This window comes from Remersonia thermophila, chromosome 5, assembly GCF_042764415.1.
Source record: "Remersonia thermophila strain ATCC 22073 chromosome 5, whole genome shotgun sequence".
Taxonomy (NCBI): Eukaryota; Fungi; Ascomycota; class Sordariomycetes; order Sordariales; family Chaetomiaceae; genus Remersonia; species Remersonia thermophila.
Genome location: NC_092221.1, coordinates 2552332 through 2574613, shown reverse-complemented (window position 1 = coordinate 2574613; position 22282 = coordinate 2552332). Strand labels below are relative to the sequence as shown.

The following is a 22282-nucleotide window of genomic DNA, read 5'->3' as shown; positions in this document are numbered from 1 at the left end:
TGAGATTTTTGGCTCCGCAATTTTTGACCATGCTGCTCTGCTCGTTTTTTTTTCTTCTTTTGCTTCTCATCCAAAACATCAGCATGCAACCAGCGCCGCATCTACGGACTTCTGCTCACCGTGTCCGGTGATTGCTCATTGCTAGTTGCTAGATGGTCCAGCCGTACGTTTGAGGGAATTCTGAGCGCTTCGCATTGATGCTTTCCTATGGTTACCCGGCGACATTTCATCTTCCTTGGAGCATTGTTGATCTAGGACCGATCATCCAAGCCAAACATGACTCTCGCAAGTGCGAAGCAAGATAACCTACCTCTGAGCCATACCCAGTTGGGTACTTGGATCAACTGAACCCTCAAGACATCCAGGTGACGGTCGTGGGACGATGCCCTGGCTGTCAAGGCTCCCGCCAACACATCGCCCACGCAGCCGTGGTTGTCGAACACGAGAGAACCAAGTCAAAACGAATATAACCGGTAGTATTGCTATTACTTCTGCTTTTGAAAGCCTGATATCATCCATATTTGCACGATCCGTCTAGTGTCTCCCAAAACCAAACGCCAAACCCACATGTCTAGAATATCCTTTACGCCTTCATCTTTCCGCACTTTCTCCATCTCCTCGTCCTCCATCCTCTCTCCCCCCAACCTCCTCCCTACAACTTCCTCTCACCACTCCTCACCAATCGAACTGCCTGCCAACCCCGACCAGCATCTCCGACCCTCCCCCCCCAAACCCACCACCCCCGCCGCTCCTCCGGTCGCGGTACCCACCCGATGACGACAATGACGACGACGACGACGACGAAGACGACGAGTTCGACGACCCCCACTGCGTCCTGGTCGAGTCGTTGTCCTCACTCGAAGGCATCTCGGACGATATCGATGGCGGAGAGCGCGAGAAGGCCAATTGCCACGGGAAGAGACCCGCAGGCGGTGCCGATCCGGCGGATCTGATCGAGCCGTTGCTGGACAGGCTCAGACTATCGGGTAGGCTCGGGCTTGGGCCAGGCACTTGCGTCGGAATTGGGATCGGAATTGGGATCGGAATTGGGGTCGGCATCGGGGCCGGGGCCGGGGCGGCTGCTTCGGCCTGGGTCGAAGCGGTGGTGGCGGAGGAGATGGTGGTTGCGCGGGAGAACATGGTTGCGGTGCGGGTGAGGGTTGATGACTCTGATGAAGAGGAGGAGATGGTGGAGGCTCGCGGCGGTGCTCCATGGGGTCGTTCCGGGGCCGGGGTTGCGGCGGCTGCCGTTTCTGCCCGGACCGCCCGGTTCATTGGCGGGAACTCCAGGGCCCGGACGGGAGTCGTGGCATGGACCGCAAAGTCCGTCGTGGCGCTGCGCGGAGGGACGGGCAACCCTGCATGTCGCAGTCCGGCCATGGCCATTGGTTCTCTGGCGGTCGCGGGTGCGGTATGATGCCGCACTGGGCGTGGTTCAGGAGCGGGCCGGTCGAGGCTGGGAGCATGCTTGGTGTCTGGCTCGGTGGACACAGGGGCCGGACGGCGTCTTGTGGCGTGCGAGTTGCAGCAGACAGCCAGGCATGATGCCAACAGCAGACCAAGGAGCAGAGTGACCACAACAACCGCGAGGCTGTCGTGTCCGATGGGATGAAAGAAAAACGGTAGCATGTGTGCTGCTGGTGTGGGATGGAATAATAGCTGCTGTGGACATTTGCGGTCTTGATGATGACCCGCGGACTGGGTGGATATCCCGCGTATGCCCCACGATGCGGAGAATGACTGGCTGCGGCTGCCAGCCTTTTTGTACGCACTCGTGTTCTAATAACCATCACACGTACGCCATACACTAAAGGTGTTGGTGTGGTGTTCTCCCCTTGGGCTCGGCACAGCCGAGCCGGACGATCTGGGCGCCAGTCGAAGAGAAGGAGGGGGAGGGGGGTCAAGCGGGATGTCAACGCCAATCCCAGGACCCGACAGTCCGTCAGACCCTGGCGCCATGGCACATTGGGGAGCCGGCTGGCCGTCCCGGAACCCACGATCCAAGAACAAGCCCTAGAATATTCCTTTCAGATCGGGCTCACCGCGTCACCGGATCGATTTTAAAATGACGGTGGGTCGAGAGCGCTGCAGAGCCACAGAAGGCTTTGGGGAACACCTATGATTAGGAACTTCCCCCTCCAGGGGTACAGGCAAAAAGGTTGCGTGGGGGGGAGGGGGAGGAGGGGAACATTGCGTTCGTGGGGGAGAGACGTTGGGGACGGATAAACTTGGCTAAGCTGAGAGCAAGGCGATGATGCGCTAGCCTGGATTGGGACGGATTCCTTGGGCTGTGCCTGGGGCTACGAGAGCTGAAGCCTCAGGCGAAGCGCGGGGGAGGAAGGATGGGGAAAGACTCAAGCCGCAGCTGTCCCGTGGCGCGTGTTGTTGGAGAGGGGGCGGGGGCCGGTAGGCAGTTAGCACAGCAGTTCACGGGCCGTGCAAAAAGTGGCTTAGATCGAACCGACCAAGCTTGTACTCCCGAATAGCTATCTTTTTAGCCAGTGAGGGGTCGAGGTGGTGCGGGCATGCCTGAAGACGGCATCGCTGCCTGGCGTAATGGAGGAGGGCGGCAAGTCGTGATTCGGCGGCAGAAGGTCTAGCTAGCATTTGGCGCCATCGGCGACGGTAGTCTGGTATCTTGCGGCGCCAAGGTATCATTCATTCGAATGGACGCAAGCCTCCTTCCCAACTCGGGATCGGAAAGGTCGTCGTGGGTTCCCTCATCTCCATCACAGCAAGGCTCGACGGGATGGAAAATCCATGACGCAACAATATGGCAACGGGTCGGGTCGAGAGCTCTTCAGTCTGCGACGCGCCAGTAAGAGTTCCAAGACAGCCCAGGCCTCGGGCTGACATGCAGGCTGCAAGCTCCCCGTCGTGTTGTTTGGACAGGCTGAGAACCCAGGCTGGGAGCAGCCACGGAGGAGGGGCTTGCCCAGCGCCGTCAGCGGAAGGAGGTTGAGCGAACTCGCGGACTCGATGACGGTGCCAAGGCTCCGCAAGCATGACCGACGCAGCACGACGTGCGGTGTCGGCATGGTGATGCGATGCAAGACTGAAGGCCGCACACCCGGGGGTTTTCCCTCCGTCGTGGGTATCGTGAATGGCGACCCAATGTTAAAATCTTTGTAACGCGATCGTAGCACAAGGCGAAAGCCTCCGTAGACAGCAGAGATGTCGCTGTTGCGAAAGCGCAACGCCAAGCTGGCCGCCCACCCGACCCAGCGCCCAGCGGGCCCGGGTGACCCGATCGCTTCAGGTCTTGACCAATGCCACACCGTTGGAACGACTGGAGCGTGGAACTGGCCACAGCGCTGCAGCACGCAAAGAGCCGTTGCAAACCACCCGGCTCGGAAATTCTGCAGGGAGCTATGGCACCGTTTTCCTTCAGCTGGCGGGCCGGCGGGTGGTTGGGAAGAAAGAAAGCGTTGGAGTCATCGTGCGAATCGGCGCGCGATAACGTTTGAAGGTCCGGCGAGAACGCACGGCTAACGCTGCTCACCCTCATCCGGCGTCTCATTTGTCCTGCATGCTTTTCGTATGGCTGGCTGCTCGCCTGCTCGGCGGGATGCTGTCCTTTCATCTCGTCGGTCTGCCCCCTCCTCCCCCCACCCGCCGCAATCTAGCGGGGCCGCAAAATCAGCTGACGACGACGTGCAGAGCAGGCAGGACGCCGGGACCAGGATGATAGAATATCGCAGGAAATCGGTCTCATCGGGCAGGCGTCCATGGCAAGGTGGCATCGCATGTCGGCAGAGATGATGCGCCTAGCACTCTGGCCCGGTCCTGCAGCCGCGCCCGCAGGTTGCGCGCTGAGAGGGTGGGAGGGGTCCAGGTGAGGTTGATACGGATGACAAAGCAGCAGAGCTGGAGCAAGGGAGATGCGGGGAGGGGGCTGATGAGGAGAATGAGGAGGAGGAGGAGGAGGAGGAGGAGGTGGTGGTGGTGGTGGTGGTGGCATTCATCCTCCCGTCCCGGGTATTCCGTCTCGTTTGTTTCGTCGATCGTTTTATCCGCCTTGGAGTTCAGCGATGACCACTAGGAAGAGGGGAAGGCTGGATGATGGGCACAACCCCCCAACCCCTTCTTCTCTGGCGAGCGACAACATGCTCGAATCTGCATATCAGGGCGGCTCCAGCTTTGTCGACTGTGTAGGATGCTGGTGAAGCACGGGCGCACCGGCCAACCCCCAAGCCCAATGGCCTGGGCGCTCCAGACCATCCGGGCCGATGCCCATGTCCGAAGCCGCATCGCATCATGACCACGACCCGGAATTGTTGCGCATTCGGCAAGGGTGGGGCCTGGGCTTGCAGCCAGTCGCGCCGGGGTGCCGTGACGCAGCAGCCCAGGTTGATGACCTCTCCTGTTGCACTCTTCCAACGGTCCTCGAAACCTTGTCCGCCAAGGCTCCGCGCTAGGCCTGGTTGAGGAAAGCGTCCATGGGAAGTTCTGTTGTCGCCTGCATCTGGCTGTGGCCGATTGTGGGGCTCCCGGGTCGCGCGCCCAGCACCAGTGATTAGGGTAGGCTGGCCGGCGGTTTCCCGTCGCCATGGACCGGCTGCGGGGGGGAGGGAAAGAGGCGCTGTGTGGAGAGATGGAAGGATCCCAGCCTTCCCAAGATAAGACCTTCCTCCGCAAGAACCTGCAAAGAAGTGCCGCGAGGGTCGAGCAGGCGAGCAAGGACTGGCCGGACCTACCTCTAGGGACCTTGCCAGAGGCACCGGTAGAAGACCTGGGACCTTCCCGCATGAATGACGAATGGGTCATTCAGACTGCAGGTGCGTGGAAATACTGGACCGACTGGAAAGAGCACCAGGCTACACTCCGCTAGTGTACAACTTCATCAGCAGTGATCAGCAGTCATCAGCCGAGGAAGGCGGTGGGCGGAAATGGAGCCCCAGATTGGCCCGGGCCTCCCGCTGGGGCTGCTGGGCTGGGAAGGTGTGCTTCGGTAATCTACCGCCTCGCCTGTTCTGGGTGTGTGCAGTTGCGGTTTGAAGGTTCCCTTCGCCGTTCGCCATCCGCGTTCAGCGCCCGTGGCCCCACCTTTTCTCCAATCAACAAGCCCTGCTCCGGGGATCTTCGACCTGAATTCTTTCGACACCAGCAAAAGAATCCACGTTCTCCCAGGATCACCAGGCTCCCGAAATTTCTGGCCCCCCGGCCTGTCGTCGCCAGCTATCTTTCCTGGGAACGGGAACAACGCAGAAACGCATATCTTCCGTGGGGATCCAGCAGCAGACATCCACATATACACACGCCCACTCGGGAGGCAGAGTGTGTGAGACAGTGAGAGAGAGAGAGAGAGAGGGAGAGAACAGTCGAGCCTAGCTCTCGCACACCCGCTGGACGCGCACACACGCACACGCCTCTCACACCCTCGTTTCCCATGCACCCACCAGCTGCAATTCCCTCATCCACATCCGCCTAACGTTAAACTTTTGTCAACGGTTCAACGGTCGCCAGCCCCGAGGTGCTCCGGCCGGTCTTCATGGGCTCCGGGTGACTCAAAACTCTCTCAACATTGGCCAAACGCCCCTTCATGGGACCTCCAGGAGCTCCAACTCTAATAGCTCCGCATCTCAGCAGCTGCATCGTCGCCCCCCACCACCACCGTCACCACCACCACCATCACCACCATCTTGGATTGACCTAACTTTGTCCATTCGAGCCCGTTCTCGACCAGCAAACGTACCAATTAGCTCCAGCGCCGCCGCGCAGCCGCGCAGCGCGCCATGGACCTGTGATGCAGTTTGGTTCCCGCAAATTCAGCTCGAGAGCCACTTACGATGTTGTTGCGCCCGTACGTTTCGCCTTGCCGTTGATGCGCGAAAGAAGCTGCCCAGCATTGCACCCGTGCACGAACCGTCCATGCTGGGCAAGTTAGGACCACGCCCCGTCTTGGTCTTGGTTAATAGCTTTCGAGAGCTGGCACGTCCAGGTCGCCCGTCGCAATCCAAGGTTGCCAGTGCTGCGCCCCGACTTAGCTCAGGTCGCCGCTAGTAGCTGCAGGTTGGATTCGGGTCGAGATCGCCTTCAGAACCTGTCGCTGCCGCCGTCGCCGTGCCGCGCCGCCCTCCTCCGTCCGAAGCCCGCCGCACACGAGGCCCGCGCTCCACCATGGCGGCTGAGAATATCCCGGCTCCGGCCATGTCATTGCCGCCCCCGCCTCCACTCCCGCCGATATCTGCTGCGGCGGCTCGGCCAGATCGCGATGCCTTAACCGCTCCGCCGCCGTCCGTCATGGCTGCGCCTCTCGGCCCCGGCGCCGCTCCGGCAGCCCACGCTCCAGCGCCTCCCCACCACCAACCCTACGATCCGTCTCTGGAGCCCACCATCAGGCAGTTGCTGGACCAGCAGGCCGAGATTCAAGCACGGTTGGCCGCTCTGCTCCCGCAAAAGTACGGCCCCAACATCAAACTGGAACTTGAAATGCTGCGTCACAAGCTTCGCGTCCTGGAAGCATACGCCCATGATCACCGTGAGCGCCCCTCATCCTTCCTGGCATCGAGCTTCCTTGGCGTCATCCACGCTCTTTGTGTATGCCTGGTCTAACTGCTTTGATCAGGCCTGGTCATCAATCCTCTGTCCGAGGTGGAAGAGGCTCGAGCGCTGCAGTACCAATGCGAGTGCATCGAGACAGCTTGCGTCGAACAAGGTGAGCCTGCCCCCGTCCTATCTCAACGTCTCCCTGTCTCTGTCTAAACCGTGCTTTCCCCCCAGGCGTCGACCTTCAAGACCCGAGATTTCTCGACATTCTCAAGCATCATTACCACCGGGACCAGGCTCCGGAAGGCTATGCCGCCTGGCTGGAGAGGAACATCTACCACTACGATCCCGTCGCCCGGGCCTTGCGATTGAGAGACAGCCTGCCCCTGGGCCTCCGCAGCCACCACTCGTTCAAGTGCTGGGACGATCGGTGCATGCACTACATCTACGGCTACCCTCATCGTGACGATCGCGACCAGCACTCCAAGGAGCATGTTATCCCACGCAAGCGAGACTCGGGTCTCTCCGTCGGGAGCACACCGCCGCTGTCCTTTGTCGAACACCCTCATCGAAGTCACGGAGCCGACTACAGCAAGCAGATGAGCTCCCCCTTGTACCTCCCAAGACCTTCTGCGACGTATCCCCTCCCTGGCCCGGTCGCGGGCAGCAGCCAAGGCAAAGATCACCGGGACTCAATGAGGAGCTACTCATTCGTCTCGGAGCACACGCCTGGACCCCGTGGCTCGATCGATTCAGAGGTTGACCCCTTGCTTCCGCCTCTGAAGCGTAGCCGTGTGGGTCACTCACGGCTCGAATCCATTGAGGAGCTCCGCTTGCTTCGTGATATAGGGCCCTGCTTACAGTGCAGGGTAACGCACAAACCGGTATGTGACCGCCGCCGTCCACCCTCCACCTGCATGCAGCGCTGACCTTTCCAGTGCGACTCGAATGACCCCTGTCGCCTCTGCCCTGATACTGCCAACATGCCGGGGAATGACTTTTGGAGGGCGCTGGGTTGCCAGCGAGGGCCTCTCACCTGCTTTGTCGATGTTATGCTCCCATGTACGCCGGTACCCTGCCTCCCGTTTGTCTTGCCAGTCCATGCTAATGCTGGATAGCCTTCATGGTTCCCCGACACGTTCACACGCCCACGACATCCCCCCTTGCCGTCCGCCGCAGCATGAACGACTTCCTTGAACGATCTTACGCGATCCCCCACGAGATAGCCCGAATGGTAAAGGCCCATCTGGATTTCAATGATGGGTTTTGGTGGACAGATGACCTTGCCAATCTGCCCCCGAGCAGTCCCGCTCGTTCCGCCTTCCGCAAAGACGCCGTCGACCGACCGCCGCCGTGCCTCTCCGTCCTCGCAGCGAGCTCCAACATGTCCGGCGTTATCTACAACTTCTGGCAGCTCCTGAGGCTGAGCGGTGTGCTTTCTGAGAACCGGGAGGCTGAGCTTTCCAGGTTTCCCGTTCTGTACCGCGCGAAATTGTTGCTCCGCGAAACCCTGTTCTTCGACCTCCAGCCGCCCGATTCGGCGATCCACGCCGAGCTGACCGGTTCCCCTTCGCTTATGGTTTTCGACGACGCCGACGCCAACGGACGCTTTAACGTGCTTCACGGCTGTATGGTCCAATTCCTGCAGTCTTTCGATAGCAAGGCGGCGCGACCGGTACCGTTTCAGGACCCCAAGAGTTGGCTCGCCGACTTCCTGGCCCTCTGCATCTTCAGTATTGTCAAGACCATCTTGGTCGACAGAGCCGCCAACCTGCGTTTCGGCCCCGCTCCGCATGCTGCTCTCCTTGCTATGCATGCCGTCCATAAGGCGCTTGTCAGTGTGTCTGCCTGGTCGGGCCCGATGCTGTTGGATGACCAGCCAAGGGACATGGCCCCGGACGATCGCGATCTGTTGGCTTCGATCGGAGCCGTGCTTGGTAAGAGCACGTGGGCGGAACGGGGTATTCACTCGTCCAAGGACTTTCTTATGCAGCTCGGGAATGAGGAGATCAGCCAGCCGGGGTCTTTCAACGGGTTCGTCCGGCAGCGCACGTCGACGAGGCAGGGCTCGTTTGCTCTTCCCCCGATCACAAGACCTCCCGAAGAAGCCAGGAAGCCGCTGCCCGATATGCGACCTCTTATCACCAGCTGGGGTGCTTCTGGGCCCGGTCAACCTGACAAGGACTCCTACATATTCACAAAAGGGGAACCCGAACGCATGCTCACATCTCCCCTGACCATTGAGCCCACGAGGCGCTACACGATCTCGGGGAGCCCCACCTATCCTGGTCCTGGCGGGCAGCCTGACCGCGGGCTCACGTCGCCGGTGGCAACGCCCAGAATGCGCGCCTCTTATCAACGGCCCGCGCTGAGGCGGGTCTACTGTTCCAAGTGCAACGAATACCCTGAGGGTTTCCGCGGAGAGCATGAGCTGCGGCGCCACAACGATGCGAAGCACGCCGCGTTGGTGAAGCGATGGGTTTGCACCCAGCCGCCGGATCCCTCCCGCTCGCCACAGCCTCTGATTCCCCTATCCAAGTGCAAAGCCTGTGTCACCCAGAAACGATACGGGGCGTACTACAACGCAGCAGCACACCTGAGGAGAGCGCACTTCAACCCACACCGCGGCGGCAAAGCCAGCGGGGACTGGCCGCCCATGGCCATCCTCAAGGACTGGATGCGGGAGGTCAGGCAGTCGGTCGACGTTCAAGACCAGGACGACGCCTCGAGCGGCGATGATGAAGCACAGGACTACAAAACGGTTCAGGATTTCATCTCGCCATCGATGCGGTCGATCCCTGGTCAAGAGGGCCCTCGGTTGGCACCGGCCCCTCCTGTTGCACCGCATCCGTCACATGGGCCACCAGTGTTAGCACCTTCGCTGGATCGCTTCGGCTCGACTGCTCCTCCTCCGCCCCCCTTGCCCGCGGCCGCTGGCACGATCCCCTTCTCGGTGCCGCCTTCAGGCGTGAGGCGTGAAGATCCACCGGCACCGTCGTCCTCATCATTGTCTGCCCGCAGCCGCTGTCCTCACCCGGACTGCGGCCGGGTTTTCAAGGATCTCGCGGCCCACATGCTGACACATCAGGAGGAAAGACCAGAAAAGTGCCCCATTGAGACATGCGAGTATCACATCAAGGGCTTCGCTCGCAAATACGACAAGAACAGACATGCCCTGACACACTATAAGGGCACCATGGTCTGTCCGTTTTGCCCTGGGGCTGGGACGCCGTACGAAAAGGCTTTCAACCGGGCAGATGTCTTCAAAAGGCATCTCACCGCTGTGCACAACGTCGAGCAGACCCCTCCTAATAGCAGGAAGCTGGTGTTGCCGATGGGAGCACGGACTGGAGGCGCCGGGGCCAAGTGCAGCATCTGTCAGAGCCAGTTCGGGACCGCCCAGGAGTTCTACGAGCACCTGGATGACTGCGTGCTGAATGTGATAGCCCCGTCCACACCCAGGACTGGAGGGAGCTCTAGCGGTGGTACTGCAGCAAGGAAGGACTCGGTAACAAGGACGCCGACTACGTCAAGCACGGAGAAGGGGAAAGAACCTGACCTTGAGGTTGAAAACGGGAGCTCAGGGGAGGCCACACAGTTGCAGGGTGGGAAGCGTGAGGATAGCACCGACGCCTCACGGCCAGTGGCAAATACCAAGCCCAGCACGGAGGATCAGCAGACGCCAACCAACAGCTCGGGACACGCGGGGCACACCGAACGTGATCCCGAGGGCCCAGAGCAAGCAACCCGACAACAAGAAGATTCTCAACACGATGAGCAACCGGAGCCGCAACCTCGGCGTAATTCAGTCCCGGCTTCTGCCAACAAAGATTCCACGCAATCATGTCCAACCGAGCATCAACCCGAGGGCGGCGAGTCCCAGGAGAAACTCCAGGCGGAGTCTCGGGCCTCAGCCGCCCCGTGCCCTCAGGACGATGGATCGAGAAAAAGCGTCACGGAAAGGGCCCGAAGCGCCAGCATCAGCCATGCACAAGCCTCGGACCAACCACTATCATTGGGCCAGGGCAGCAAAGACCCCAGCACTGCTGCCGGCCCAGGAAGCGCGATGGATCGTCCAGCGGTGCCGCCTGAAGTGGTGCTAGGCTCACCCGCGACGGAAGCGCCAGGTTCAGCCTCGTAGCCCCCACAGAAACGTGTGAGGAGCCTTGCGGTGCGCCGCACCCGAGGGTTCACAATGCGTTGGGCGAGCGGCAGGCAGGTGGAGGATCGACATGGTTCTTCGTGGGTGGAATGGAATGGACGTTGACTTCGATTCTTGGTTTTATTCTTGGTAATTCTTGTCTTTGATCTTGATTTTTTGATGTACATACCTACCGTTTTCCACAACTTTCGTCAAGATCCACGCGGCCTCCCAAGGTTGTGCGGATCTTTCCCTTTTTCTTTCTTAACTTTGGTCTTTTTTTTTTTTTATGGCGATTCGCTCCTCCACTGCACTGTCGGGAAGGAAGAAGGTTGAATAATCCGAAACTCAGTCGTGACAAGACAGGCAAGATGGACTGGAGGAGAAGGAGAGCCTGTCTACGCCTTTAATAGGTCAACGTTTTTATGCGTACTCCCCCAACCCCCAGTTGTATGTGTGTGGCGCACGAGCTTTGAACTAAGAGTGGCTAATAGGGTGATGGTTGATGGCTTTGGTCCAGTGGCGCTGACGAGCGGGATATTGAGGCGGCATTTAAGAGCGGGACACAGGTTTATGTTCGCTTGTCTCGAGGTCTCGGGAGTTCTGGGATGACGATAGCAAAGTTCAGGTACCGAGGTACGGTGGTAGGGACATCCCCATGTCTAACAATGGAGCCATTTCAGCGGCTTTTCTCGGGGTTCGTCCTAGCAAATGTCGGATGCTCACGGGTTCGTCTCCTGCTCGTCAAGTAAGACAGGCTTGCGCTTTTGGCACACGAAGTGAAAAGGAGACGTTCTTCTGCTAGCAACTATCTCCTGGAATCCAGACTATCTAGCACAAATCCTTGATTCCCGGCCGTGTGTGTGATGTGATGATGGCCTTCTCCTGGAATCCAGATCCCGGTGGACCAGGAGATGCCGCTACAGTCGGAGGGCCTCATGAAGGTCGTGGTCAGCGGGATGGAAGAAAAGGAGGTGATTGTACGGCGCGGCCGGATGGTGGTCATGATTGACGGCTGAGCTGAAAGCCTACGCTGGCAAGATGGAAGAGCATCGACACGCTTCTGTTGTGTAGGACAGGACAACAGCCTGTCGTCAATAAGAAACCCCCATCAAGACGAAAACCTGTTTTGTTTTGATGGGGTGAGAGTAAGAGACGTGAGATGAGGGGTGGCGGCAGGCATCTGCGAAGAGCAAAAAGATATAATATAGAAAAAACAACTCCTATCGCCAACCATGAATACACGACACGCTCTGCTGAACCTCTTCCCGCCCCCGTTCCCATTTCCCAGCGATCCCGATGTCCTGTACAAATGAAAAGAAAAAGAGAGACGAGACCGGGAGCAACCCATTGAGCACTCATCACCATTACAACTAGGTCGGCCTTGTGATAGGCTACGTACATACATCTCTTTCTTTCTCGTTGCTCATATCATTCATCTATCCGCCTTCCCCTGTCCGTGAAACAAAACAAAAATCAACGAAGGGACTCGGTATCCAAGCAGATGCGAATCGACCCGCTCCGGTCCAGGTCCGCCGCCATCATTTCGGCCAGCGGGACCTCGGCCACCGGCGACAGCGTCGTGCCGCTCGACACGGGAGACATGGTCCGCGCGGGCACGGGAGGGAGCACCTTGGTCGGCGCAGGCGACGGCGCAGGCGACGGGGTGTTCCTCCTCGGTGCGCCCGTGGGCGGGACGGGGAACTCGGGGATCCGCTCCTCCTGCTTCCTCACGGCGCCGACGTCCACGCCCGAGTCGTCCGACATCTTGTCCTCCTCCTCGTCCTCCTTCCCCTCCTTGGGCTCGGGGAAGGGCTTGCGGGCGTACCCCTTCAGCACGCGCCAGCAGCTGCCCCTCTCGCGGCCCTCGTCCACGACGGCGTGCACGTCGGCGATCATCTCGCCGGCCTCCCGCATCGCCGCGCCGGGGTTGACCGTGTCGGCCAGCCGCAGCTCGCCGGCGACCTTCTCCATCTCGGCGCGGAGGAGCCAGCGCTCCCAGCTCCACCCGGCCGCGACGGCGGTCACGGCGGCGATGTTCTCCGCCGAGCCGGTGACGAGGGCGTCGAGCTGGTGGAGGTGGACGGAGGCGCCCGAAGTGGAGTCGCGGACCGAGCTGGTGGTGACGGGGGCGGCAGGACGGGGCGGGCGCTTGGGGCCGAGCGGGAGGCAGAGCCACGCGCGGCGGACCTCGGTGAAGCCGGCGGCGGCGAGGCGGGGGAGGAAGGAGCGGGTAGGGTTGGGGTCGTAGCCAAGCGTCTGCAGGGCAAAGTTGAACTCGACGGCCTTGGCGTTGCCCAGCGGGCCGGCGTTCATAATGGCCGCGTCGAGCAGGCTGAAGTCGAGATAGCCGCCGGGCTTGAGGACGCGCATGCACTCGCGGAGGCAGGCGTCCCACTCGTTGAGGCCGTGCTCGCCCGAAGCCTTGAGCACGGCGTGCAGCTCGCGCGCCGAGATGATATCGAACTGGTCGTCGGCAAAGGGGAGCTTGGCGAGGGACTTGACGGCGACCTGACGATGGTTCGGGGGGCCGCGGATGTTGGAGTTGCTGAGCTGGCGGATGGCCTTGGTGGTGACGGTGTAGATCTTGGCGTTGGGATACTGGAGGGCGGCGTGCCACGCCCAGTCGCAGGTGCCCTGGCCGCCGAGGTCGAGGATGCGCGTGCGATCGCGGCGGCTGCTGGCGCCGGGGCGGGAGACGGGGAGGAGGCTCTGGCGCGCCAGACGCTTGGCGATGGGGGCCATGATGAGCTGGCCGCCGTTGAGCATCTTGGTGGCGGCCACCTGCCAGGCGGAGAGGCGCATCTGGTAGAGCGCTTCGGCCTCCTTGTCGGCGCGGAGCTTCTCCGGGTCGTCAATGACAACGTCGTCGCCGCGGACGACGTTGGCGCTCATGCGCTTCTTGGCCGACTGCGGGATGACGGAGAGCTGGAACTTGCCCAGCAGCTGGTTGCGGTGGGCATCGCGGAGGCAGACGCGCTGGGCCTGGAGGGCCTCGAAGCGCATCTGGCGGTGGACGAAGACGTCCGTGGCGCAGGCACGCACCAGGTAGTCGGTGAAGGCGCGGTAGTAGGAAGACTCCTGGCGCAGGAGCTTCGAGGGCAGGCTGCAGGGGATGTTCTTCTTCTGCACCACGTCGGAGAAGCGGACCGTCTTCTTCCTGACGAGCTCCGTCTGCTCAATCTCGGGCGAGGCGACCAGAGAGGGCACCTCGGGCTTGTCAGGCTCGGCCTCCTCGGCGTCTTCCTGGTCCTCGGACAAGACCGCGACACCCTGAAGATAGGCGCGCTGGGCCGCCAGCCACATGGCGGTGCGGTCGATGTGCGACATGGAGCTCTCCTCCTGCTTGGGGGCATAGTCGGCGGCGTACTCGGCGATGATCTCGTTGACATCGATGGGGGTGGTCGGCTCATCGACAGCGGTCTCGGAGCTGCCAGCCTCGGGCCCCTTGGGCGTCAGTGGCACCCGGTGGGCGGTGGTGGGCACCGGCGTCTCCTCGACGCGGATGGCCGTCGGAAGGTCATCGGAGCTCTCGTTCGGCGGAAGCTCGATGACGTGCTCCACAATGGCGGAGGACAGGTTGTCGAGATGGAGCGGGCGCGGAGGTGGCTGGGGATGCCTCTCGTCCGGGCGGCTCCAGGGGATCTTGTAGAAGTTCTCGGCCGTGGTTGAGGTCGGCGGGTTTTGCTGATCCTCGGGCTGCTGGCAGTTCCAGGTCCGACGGCTCGCGGACGAAAGCTCCGAGAAGAAGCCGCCCGGAGAAGGGATCTCGAGCCTGGTCAGCTCGGCGAGGGAGTGCCGGTAAGACGGGGTCCTAGACACGCGGCCGCCCGCGATGAGCGGCGGCCGGCTGTGGCGGGTCTCGGTCATCTCCGGGGTCATCTCCGGTGCCACCTCCTCGGCCACCTCGATCACCGGAGCGGGCGCCTCGTCGAGCTCGGCGTCGTTGCCCGCGAGCGCCCGAAGCGTCTCGAGGGCGCCGGGCTGGAGCTGGACTCCCGACCACTCTTCGTTCTCGTCCTCCCGGGAGCCGACCGAAGGGGTCGGCGGAGCCGACATGTGAGCCATCTCCTCCGAGTTGATGCTACCGTCGAGCGAGGGAGGGGCGGACATGCGGGGGATTTCCTGGGTTTGACGGCGCTCCATGAACTCCTTGACGGCTGGGGACATGACCACAGCGGAAGGGGGCGTCGGTGGGACGGGAGAGATGAGCTTCTTGGCGGCGGTCAAAGGGGCCGGGACCGGGGCCGGCTCCGCGGGGATCACCAGCGGGGCCAACGACCTCCGCAGGTCCGTGGACACTCGAGATGACCTCCTGCGACTCCTAGAACTGGTCCGGCGGCCGATGCCATGGGCTTGGAGACGCTTCTTTCTGGTAATCTCATCGTCCGACACATCATACAGGTCGTCAAACTCGGTGACGTCGGTCATGACGCTGTCCCTGTGGCTGCTGGCGCGGTTGGGGTTCCACCGGAGGGAAGGGATCGAAGAGGAGGCCTGGGAGCTGGCGTCGTCGTCGAGGTCGGCCTCGGAGTCGCTAGGCAGGATGGGAGCGGGGAGGAAGTGCTGGCCCCTCGGCGTCGGGAATCCGTCGACCGTGGGGGATAGCCACTGTTGTATCTTGTCGCTGGACCCCGGATTCCTGGTCCGGTCCTCGGCACGTGGCCTTCTGAGCCGCTCGTCCTCCTCCATTATGGGATTAAGACCCCGTGCCGGCCTCCGCCGGCCCTGCGGGGAGGGCGGCCGGTACGTGGTCCTGGGAAGCATTACTGGGTTCGACAGGCTGTTCATGGTGCAGCAGGGTCAATTTACCAAGCCAACGGCGTCGCAGTGAAATGTATGGAAATAGCAAATGCAGGTAAGACAAAGAAACGACCTGCGCCGCCTATAATGTAACGGCAGAATTAAAAAGGGGGCTCGAAGGAAACAACAGGACCAGCTTCGGTCAACGAAGCACTGGTTTGTAAGTGCTGCACAGCAGTGAAGAGGAAGAAGGAAAAAAAAAAGGCCGAGTCGACTCGAGGCCGGAGGAGCCATGATAATATCAAGAGGCGGATGAGAGAGTCATCTGAGCCATGGTCGACGAGATATCCACCAGAGCGCCTAACGACACACGCGCCCGGAGGACTCGATGACAGGGCCGAATGGCGGGGGCTTGAGTGGACAGCGACAGCATGGCATGACCGGGCGTCACGTTGGACAGCTTGGGTGGCTGCTTTGCCTGGAGGGCGGGTGGCATGCATCGAGGACGGCCCGGACAGGAAGCATGGGGCACACACCACGGCAGCAAGCCGTTCTGCTGGCCGGCGAATCAGGTCGAGCACTGGGTACGACCGCTTCTTGGTCCCAAGTCGATGGTATGTGAGGTTGAGGCGCGCGCATCTGACGCTGTGAATGCGGGACGGCCTGGCCAATGAGAGGCTGCAGTCCATGCAAGAGGAGGGTCGGCGCTTACGCTGGGGGCGGTTGAGCTCATGATTGGGCCCCCCCGGCTTCGTCTTGCTTCACAGAGCGGCGGGAACGACGAGGGAACTCGATAGCTCGGGGGAAAAAAAGGATGGCCGAAGTGGTGACCTTGTTTGTCATGGGGGAAGTGCCTCGCTTGGGTTCTCAACCCAGCACCAAGTGGTATGGTCGAGCTAAGTTCCGGCCCGTTCGCCGATCGTGACAGCTCCCGATCCGCCCATGCAGCCGCACATCTCGTCGACCTTGGAAACCGAACCCATGGCCGGCACTTCGTCGTCCAAGCCCGATCGGGATGGCGTACGGACTTAGTTAGTTAGTGTAGTTGTGCCGAATCCTTCTTGGAATGAAGTTGGGATCATGGTTGCCGCATCCGCGCACTCCAGGCAGCGAGTTCATTCCGGAAAAAAAGACACGCTTCCCTCATCTGGTGTGACGTTGAGATAGCGTCGCTTCACATGCACATACCTAGTGTAAAGGCGTTGTGATGGAGGTGATGCAATCTCGAGCGTCAGCATAGCCATAGGTCGGGCCAAAGGCTGCATCCACGCGAGCTCGCAACTGTTCTCGGCAGTGATCAACGGCCGAGTTGAGAGCGGCATGCACTCTCAGCAGCGAGAGCGGTCTTGTGAAACCAGGAAGAGGCCATGGCAGCGACCATGTGCAACGTGTCGTCCTCTCTACGACTCTGAGATGGGGCAGATGCGCTCGACCGAGCAAAGGTACCAGCACCGTCTGTCGGGCTCATGGCCGTCTCATCGCGGTGGCTTCAGCGCTTCCCGGCGTGGCTCATCCATCGACCGATAGTGCGCGGTTGAGCGCGTAACGAGAGGGACGGTTTCATTGCCACGGCGCTGTCCAAGTTCAAAATTCGCGCCGTGATCGAGACGACAGGTGGCTTGGTGAAAGCGGGTGGCAGGTGACGTCCCGCGTGCGACAAGAACAACGGGAAGAGGAAGACGGGGAGAAGAGAGCAGGGAAGCGCCCGTTTGACGCTGCAGAACCTTGGAAACGCCCTGGGCAGATCGGGACCCGCTTTTAACGCCTACCACGCCGGCCCTCATTGGCCAATGTCCGATAAGACAGCTTTCAGGGCTTATCGCTGCCCCGCCATACCTTAGAGCGTAGTTCCAAAGCAACCCCGCAGTCAATCCGACATTCCACCGTTAACCCGGAGCTCAGCATAGCGGCAGCCAGCTTCATCTCGGCGCGACGCGATACACAACCGCGACAAGGACAAGCATACCGGCATATTCGCCTATTCGCCGGGCTTCTCTTCTGTATTTCGGCATCATACGTTTCTGGGTACACCGCTCTTAGCTCCACCAAGTACCAAGGCATGGCCGAGACTGCCCCCGTCGGCCGCCAGGTTGTTTACTGCGGTGGTAAGAAGCATAACCCCCCTCCCCCGGCCCTCCCTATAGCGGAAGCCTCCAGCAGGGCACCCTGCCGCCAGACAACCGAAGCTGTTGTCATTTTCTCCCTATCCTCCTGGCGTATTTCTCCCAGACTGACGTGTCTCTCGCTGGGTAGTATGCACGCTGCCGCCGGAGGTATGGACGAACGAATCACCGGGTGGATCTCCGTCGGCCTTGAAACCAAGCAAGCCTAACCTCGATGTCTCATGACTCCCTCCACCCCTCCCCCGGACCAGTATTGCGAATACGGCGGTACCGTCAAGAAGTGTCAAGACTGGGTCCAAAAGAACCACCCCGATCTCTACGCGAGGATATGGTCGCCTGGTTCGTCCTTTTGATTGTTTTTCCCCATCCCTCGTCCCTCGGCCGAGTACCACCCAACCCGCCCACGCCATTCACGCTACCTACCCCCTTTCCTTGCGGCCACCAGCGACCCAACGACCCAATCGCTAACCCTTTCCCTCGTGCAACAGAAGCCCTAGAAGCCGCAACCGCCGCGCTCTCGGTCGAGGCCCAAGAGCGCGCGGCCAAGGACGCAGCCAAAAAGGCGGCCAAGGCCGAGGCCGCCGAGCAGCGGCAGGCGGAGAAGCTGGCCAAGAGCGTCGTGACCATCAAGCGCGTCGAGCGGAACAAGCGCAAGTTCGTGACGGCCGTGAGCGGGCTGGAGGCGTTTGGGTTGGATCTGAAGAAGGTTCGTTCGCTTCGTCTTGTCTTGCTCCCTCTGCTGCCGCGGGCGTCGCAGCCCAACTCTGTGACGTGACGTGGCTCTTGCAACACTAACAGACTGTCCCCCCGGCTACCAGGTGGCCAAGGACTTTGGAAAGAAGTTTGCGACCGGGTCTTCGGTGACCAAGACGCCGAGCGGCGGCGAGGAAATTGTGGTCCAGGGCGACGTGAGCGGCGAGATCGAAGAGTTTCTCCTGGAAAAGTACAAGGAGATCCCCGAGGACAATATCGAGTTGGTCGAGGACAAGAAGAAGAAGTAGTTCAACAACAACAATCATCACCTTGTTCCATCCCATCCGCATCCCGGTCTGCCCCGTTGGTCATTCGATATGCCAGTCTTGAAGCATCTGACGGACCGCAAAAACAGTTAATTTGTCACTTGGCAGTGATGCAAAAAGGGAGAACGCGTCACCCTGAACCACTAACCGTAAACGCCGATGCAAAAACAGGACGCAAACCATGCACCCCCTTTCTGACCCAACCCAAGCCAAACCCACAGCCATGACCAGGCCAGTGTTCCCAAAAACGCCCAAGCCAATGCACTCTCTCCCATCTTCCGGAGGAGACCCAGTACCCAAACGCACAATACAAACACACAGGCCGGCTTTGGCCGACGAACCGAACAGAAAATAACACACACACACACACACACACACCACCACCATCACCTCTGGCCCCACCCAACTCGAGAATGGTCCATAACCACCTCCGTGGGCCCCATCGTATTATCTCATCTCTCATCTCAGGCCGCTCCATCTCTCATGAGGAATCAAGGCCTTGTCCTCACCTCTTCCGCAGCACCCGCCCCGCCGCACTCCCGCTCGCTGTCCCCGCCGCCACCGCCGCTCCAGCCGCCTTGCCCACGCTCCCCCCCTTCTTGGCACCCGCCGTCCCGACAGCGGACGCAACGCCCTTCTTGATCGTCCCCATCACCGTCGTCCTCTTCGCGGCCGTCGAGGTCTGGGTGGACCCGCCGGCCAGAGACAGAAGCTTCGGGTGGGCCCCCGGCGGCGCCGTCATGGGCCGCTTGCGGATCACCGTCGACGTGCTCCCCTCGCTGACGTTGCTCGACTCGCTGGCGCCACTAACTCGCCGGGTGGTCGACTGGATCTGCGACAGGGGGCGGGTGGTGGACTGCGGGGGTTGCACGCCGGCCGTCACGGTGGCGCCGCGGCGGCGGCGCTCGGAAGCCGTGATAGATGAGGACGCTGTTGACCCGGCGCCCGGGCCGGGGGTCTTGCGGCCGGTGGCCGGCCCCGGGGTGACGGCGCCGGAACGCGCGGCAGGGCCGTTCCGGGTGGTGCCGTCGACCATGCGGTTGAGGACGCTGCTGGCCAGGGCGGCGCGGCCGGGGGTGGCGGCGGAACGGCCTGAGGAGGTGCCTGGCCGGGCAGGGTTGGGCGCGCCGGCGGTGGCAGGGCGTGGTGCGACACGTGAGTTGACGGTGGTGGGTGAGAGGACATGCGTGTTGGGGTTGCGCACGACGCTGGGTCCGTCTGCACGGGCTTTCTTGGGCGGCGTACGGACTTCGTTCTCCTTGTCTACGCCAGAAATTTCGTGGCTTCAGAGGGGGGAAAACCTTGTTTAGCGCGCTGCGTGGGTTTGAGAGGGGTGAGAAATATGCTCACCTTCGCCTCTTGGGCGGATGGGCCGGGGCAGCACCACCACGGGTCGGCGGCCGGGAGACCGGGACGTCCTTGGCCGGCACCGGAGGGCCCCGGAGCGAGCTGGTCAAGAGGCTGGGCTTTTGCTGGACTTCCTTGGCACACCGTTCCAGCAGCTCTTCCATGGTGAGCTTTCGCAAGGCCAGCGGGATGCGGTTGACGCGGATTTCGATACGTGTGCGCAGACTCTGCGCGTGGATGTTGTAGTTTGCCCGAAGCTTGCGGGCACGCTCCGTGACTTGGGCCGATTGTCAGTCCTGTGCGGGCATTTCGGCAACGTCTTCTCACAAAAGAAAACACAAGACATACTCTCAAGCTGAAGGTTGTCGATGAGGGCCTGCTTCTGCGCCAGGGTGAGGCCCATTCGCTGCCTTTTCGCAGGGCCTTCATCGGGGTGCGACATGTCGCCCTTGGTGAGCACTGTTTGGGTCGTCGAATCCGCCGCGAAGTGCGCGTCGCCGGACATGTCCAGCTGGTCGGATTTGCGCTTTCGGGTGCCGCCGAGAGACTGCATGGTGTGAGGCGGCAGGTTATCAATGAGATACGTTGCGGTGCCGAGAGGTCGGAGTATGTAGTAGGCTTTCTTTTTGCTTTGGATGGGTAAAGGCGGGTGGGTAGCCGGCGTTGAGCAATGGAGTTGACGGGGTCGCGGTGGTCGTGGTGAAGCGAGAGGTGGAAAGTTGAAGGTTGTGTGGGAAAGAAGGAGATGCGCGATGAAGCGACGTGACTGGTCCGCGTTTGCGAAAGTAAACAAACCCGGGGACTCCTCAGGGCGGGGCCGACCAGGAAGGTTTAGCGCGCCCCAGCCGGGTGGGTCTCTGGGAGGTGGCTTGTGATTGGCGGATCCGACGAGGCTGCTGCTTGTTTCGGGTGTCAGCCAAGCTTCCATCAGAGCCGCTTCCAGGCTGAACCCGCCTGACGCAGCAGTCGGAAGCTCAGGCCGCCCGGTTGCTGCATCATCCATCCATCCAACCAAGCTTGACCCCACGATCCCGTCATCATCAGGTCGACATCAATCTCCCTCCCCCCGACCCCCCGACGACACACCACCCGGCATCTTATCGCCCAGGCCCCCAACGAGCCGACGCATTTCCCAGCGGAGAGCCGACCACGCATCCTCTAGACATCCCATCTCCGTGCCAACCAACAACAAAAGCCGCCACAATGGTTCTCGAGGCGGTAATGATCGTGGTGGACAACAGCGAGAGCAGCAGGAATGGCGACTACGCACCGACCCGCTTCGACGCGCAAGCCGACGCCGTCGGCATCATCTTCCAGAACGTGGTGCAGGGCAATCCCGAGTCGTCGGTCGGCCTGATGAGCATGGGCGGCAAGGGTCCCGAGGTGCTGGCCACCCTGACGACCGACCAAGGCAAGATCCTCGAGGGCTTGCATCAGACCAAGAAGAAGATCCGGGGATCCGCACACCTATCCACGGGCATCCAAATAGCCAGCGTGAGTTTTGAGCTGAGCCATCGGCGGGGGCGCCTGGGAGGGCCAATTCGCTAACGTCACCTCTCTCCCAGCTTGCCCTGAAACATCGCCAGAACAAGTCCCAAAAGGCCCGCATCATCGTCTTCGTGTGCTCCCCGATCGAAGAAGGCGAGCGCGAGCTCGTCACCCTCGCCAAGAAGATGAAGAAGTTCTCCATCAGCGTCGACTTTATCCTGTTTGGCGACATGGACGCCGCCAACGAGGCCAAGCTGCAGGCCTTCAACCGCGAGATCAAGGGCAACACGGACTCGTCGCACCTCGTCATCATCCCGCCCAGCTCCAAGCTGCTCAGCGACCAGCTCATCTCCACGCCCATCCTGCTCGGCGAGGGCGGCGCTTCCGGGCTCGGCGGATTGGGTGCCGAGGGCGGCGCCAACGAGGACTTCCCCTTTGGCGTCGACCCGTCGCAGGACCCGGAGCTGGCGCTCGCGCTGCGCATGTCCATGGAGGAGGAGAAGGCAAGGCAGGAGAAGCTGGCGCGCGAGCAGGCGGAGGCGGCCAAGAAGGCCAGCTTGGAGAGCGTCAAGGAGGAGGGAGAGTCGGCGCCGTTGCTGGACAAGGACGGGCAGCCGAGCGGGAGCAAGGACAACGACGGCAAGGGGCCCAAATCGGGCGACGGTGACAAGATGGATACTTCGTGATGGGGTGGGCGGCTCGACAGGACCCGGTCGCGACGGAGCGCAAGCCGCTCGAGCCCGGTAGGATACGCTCGGGGACGGGTGGCAATAGAGACGCTTGGCTTGGAACCGATTACCGAGCATGCTCTGGGCCGAGCCCGCGATAGATAACGTGAATCCCATGACCCGACCAACACGCAAGCGCTAGACCCAATAACTCCCGTTTATCCGTCCATCCATCCATAGAAACCTCGTTCCCTCTCACATATT

At 61.3% G+C, this 22282-nt stretch overlaps 6 protein-coding genes across 6 annotated transcripts; 3 read left to right on the top strand and 3 right to left on the bottom strand.

The window, feature by feature from the left end:
• Positions 1-675: 675 nt before the first annotated feature.
• Positions 676-1629, bottom strand: VTJ83DRAFT_5943 (uncharacterized protein; the record flags this gene model as incomplete). The annotated part of the gene is made up of 1 exon (XM_071012599.1): positions 676-1629. The coding sequence occupies one exon, from the start codon at positions 1627-1629 to the stop codon at positions 676-678; it is 954 nt and encodes a 317-aa protein (XP_070865318.1).
• Positions 1630-6120: 4491 nt separating this feature from the next.
• Positions 6121-10630, top strand: VTJ83DRAFT_5942 (uncharacterized protein; the record flags this gene model as incomplete). The annotated part of the gene is made up of 5 exons (XM_071012598.1): positions 6121-6481; positions 6569-6658; positions 6724-7373; positions 7428-7551; positions 7608-10630. 5 exons carry the CDS (start codon positions 6121-6123, stop codon positions 10628-10630), a joined length of 4248 nt encoding a protein of 1415 aa, XP_070865317.1.
• Positions 10631-12106: 1476 nt separating this feature from the next.
• VTJ83DRAFT_5941 (uncharacterized protein) lies at positions 12107-15421 on the bottom strand (the record flags this gene model as incomplete). Its single annotated transcript, XM_071012597.1, has 1 exon — positions 12107-15421. One exon carries the CDS (start codon positions 15419-15421, stop codon positions 12107-12109), a length of 3315 nt encoding a protein of 1104 aa, XP_070865316.1.
• A 2011-nt stretch (positions 15422-17432) lies between these two features.
• Positions 17433-18497, top strand: VTJ83DRAFT_5940 (uncharacterized protein; the record flags this gene model as incomplete). The annotated part of the gene is made up of 5 exons (XM_071012596.1): positions 17433-17478; positions 17627-17646; positions 17748-17835; positions 17985-18202; positions 18315-18497. The coding sequence occupies 5 exons, from the start codon at positions 17433-17435 to the stop codon at positions 18495-18497; spliced, it is 555 nt and encodes a 184-aa protein (XP_070865315.1).
• Positions 18498-19020: 523 nt separating this feature from the next.
• Positions 19021-20415, bottom strand: VTJ83DRAFT_5939 (uncharacterized protein; the record flags this gene model as incomplete). Its single annotated transcript, XM_071012594.1, has 3 exons — positions 19021-19798; positions 19866-20139; positions 20211-20415. The coding sequence occupies 3 exons, from the start codon at positions 20413-20415 to the stop codon at positions 19021-19023; spliced, it is 1257 nt and encodes a 418-aa protein (XP_070865314.1).
• Positions 20416-21065: 650 nt separating this feature from the next.
• Positions 21066-22036, top strand: VTJ83DRAFT_5938 (uncharacterized protein; the record flags this gene model as incomplete). Its single annotated transcript, XM_071012593.1, has 2 exons — positions 21066-21356; positions 21428-22036. The coding sequence occupies 2 exons, from the start codon at positions 21066-21068 to the stop codon at positions 22034-22036; spliced, it is 900 nt and encodes a 299-aa protein (XP_070865313.1).
• Between the last annotated feature and the right edge of the window lie 246 nt (positions 22037-22282).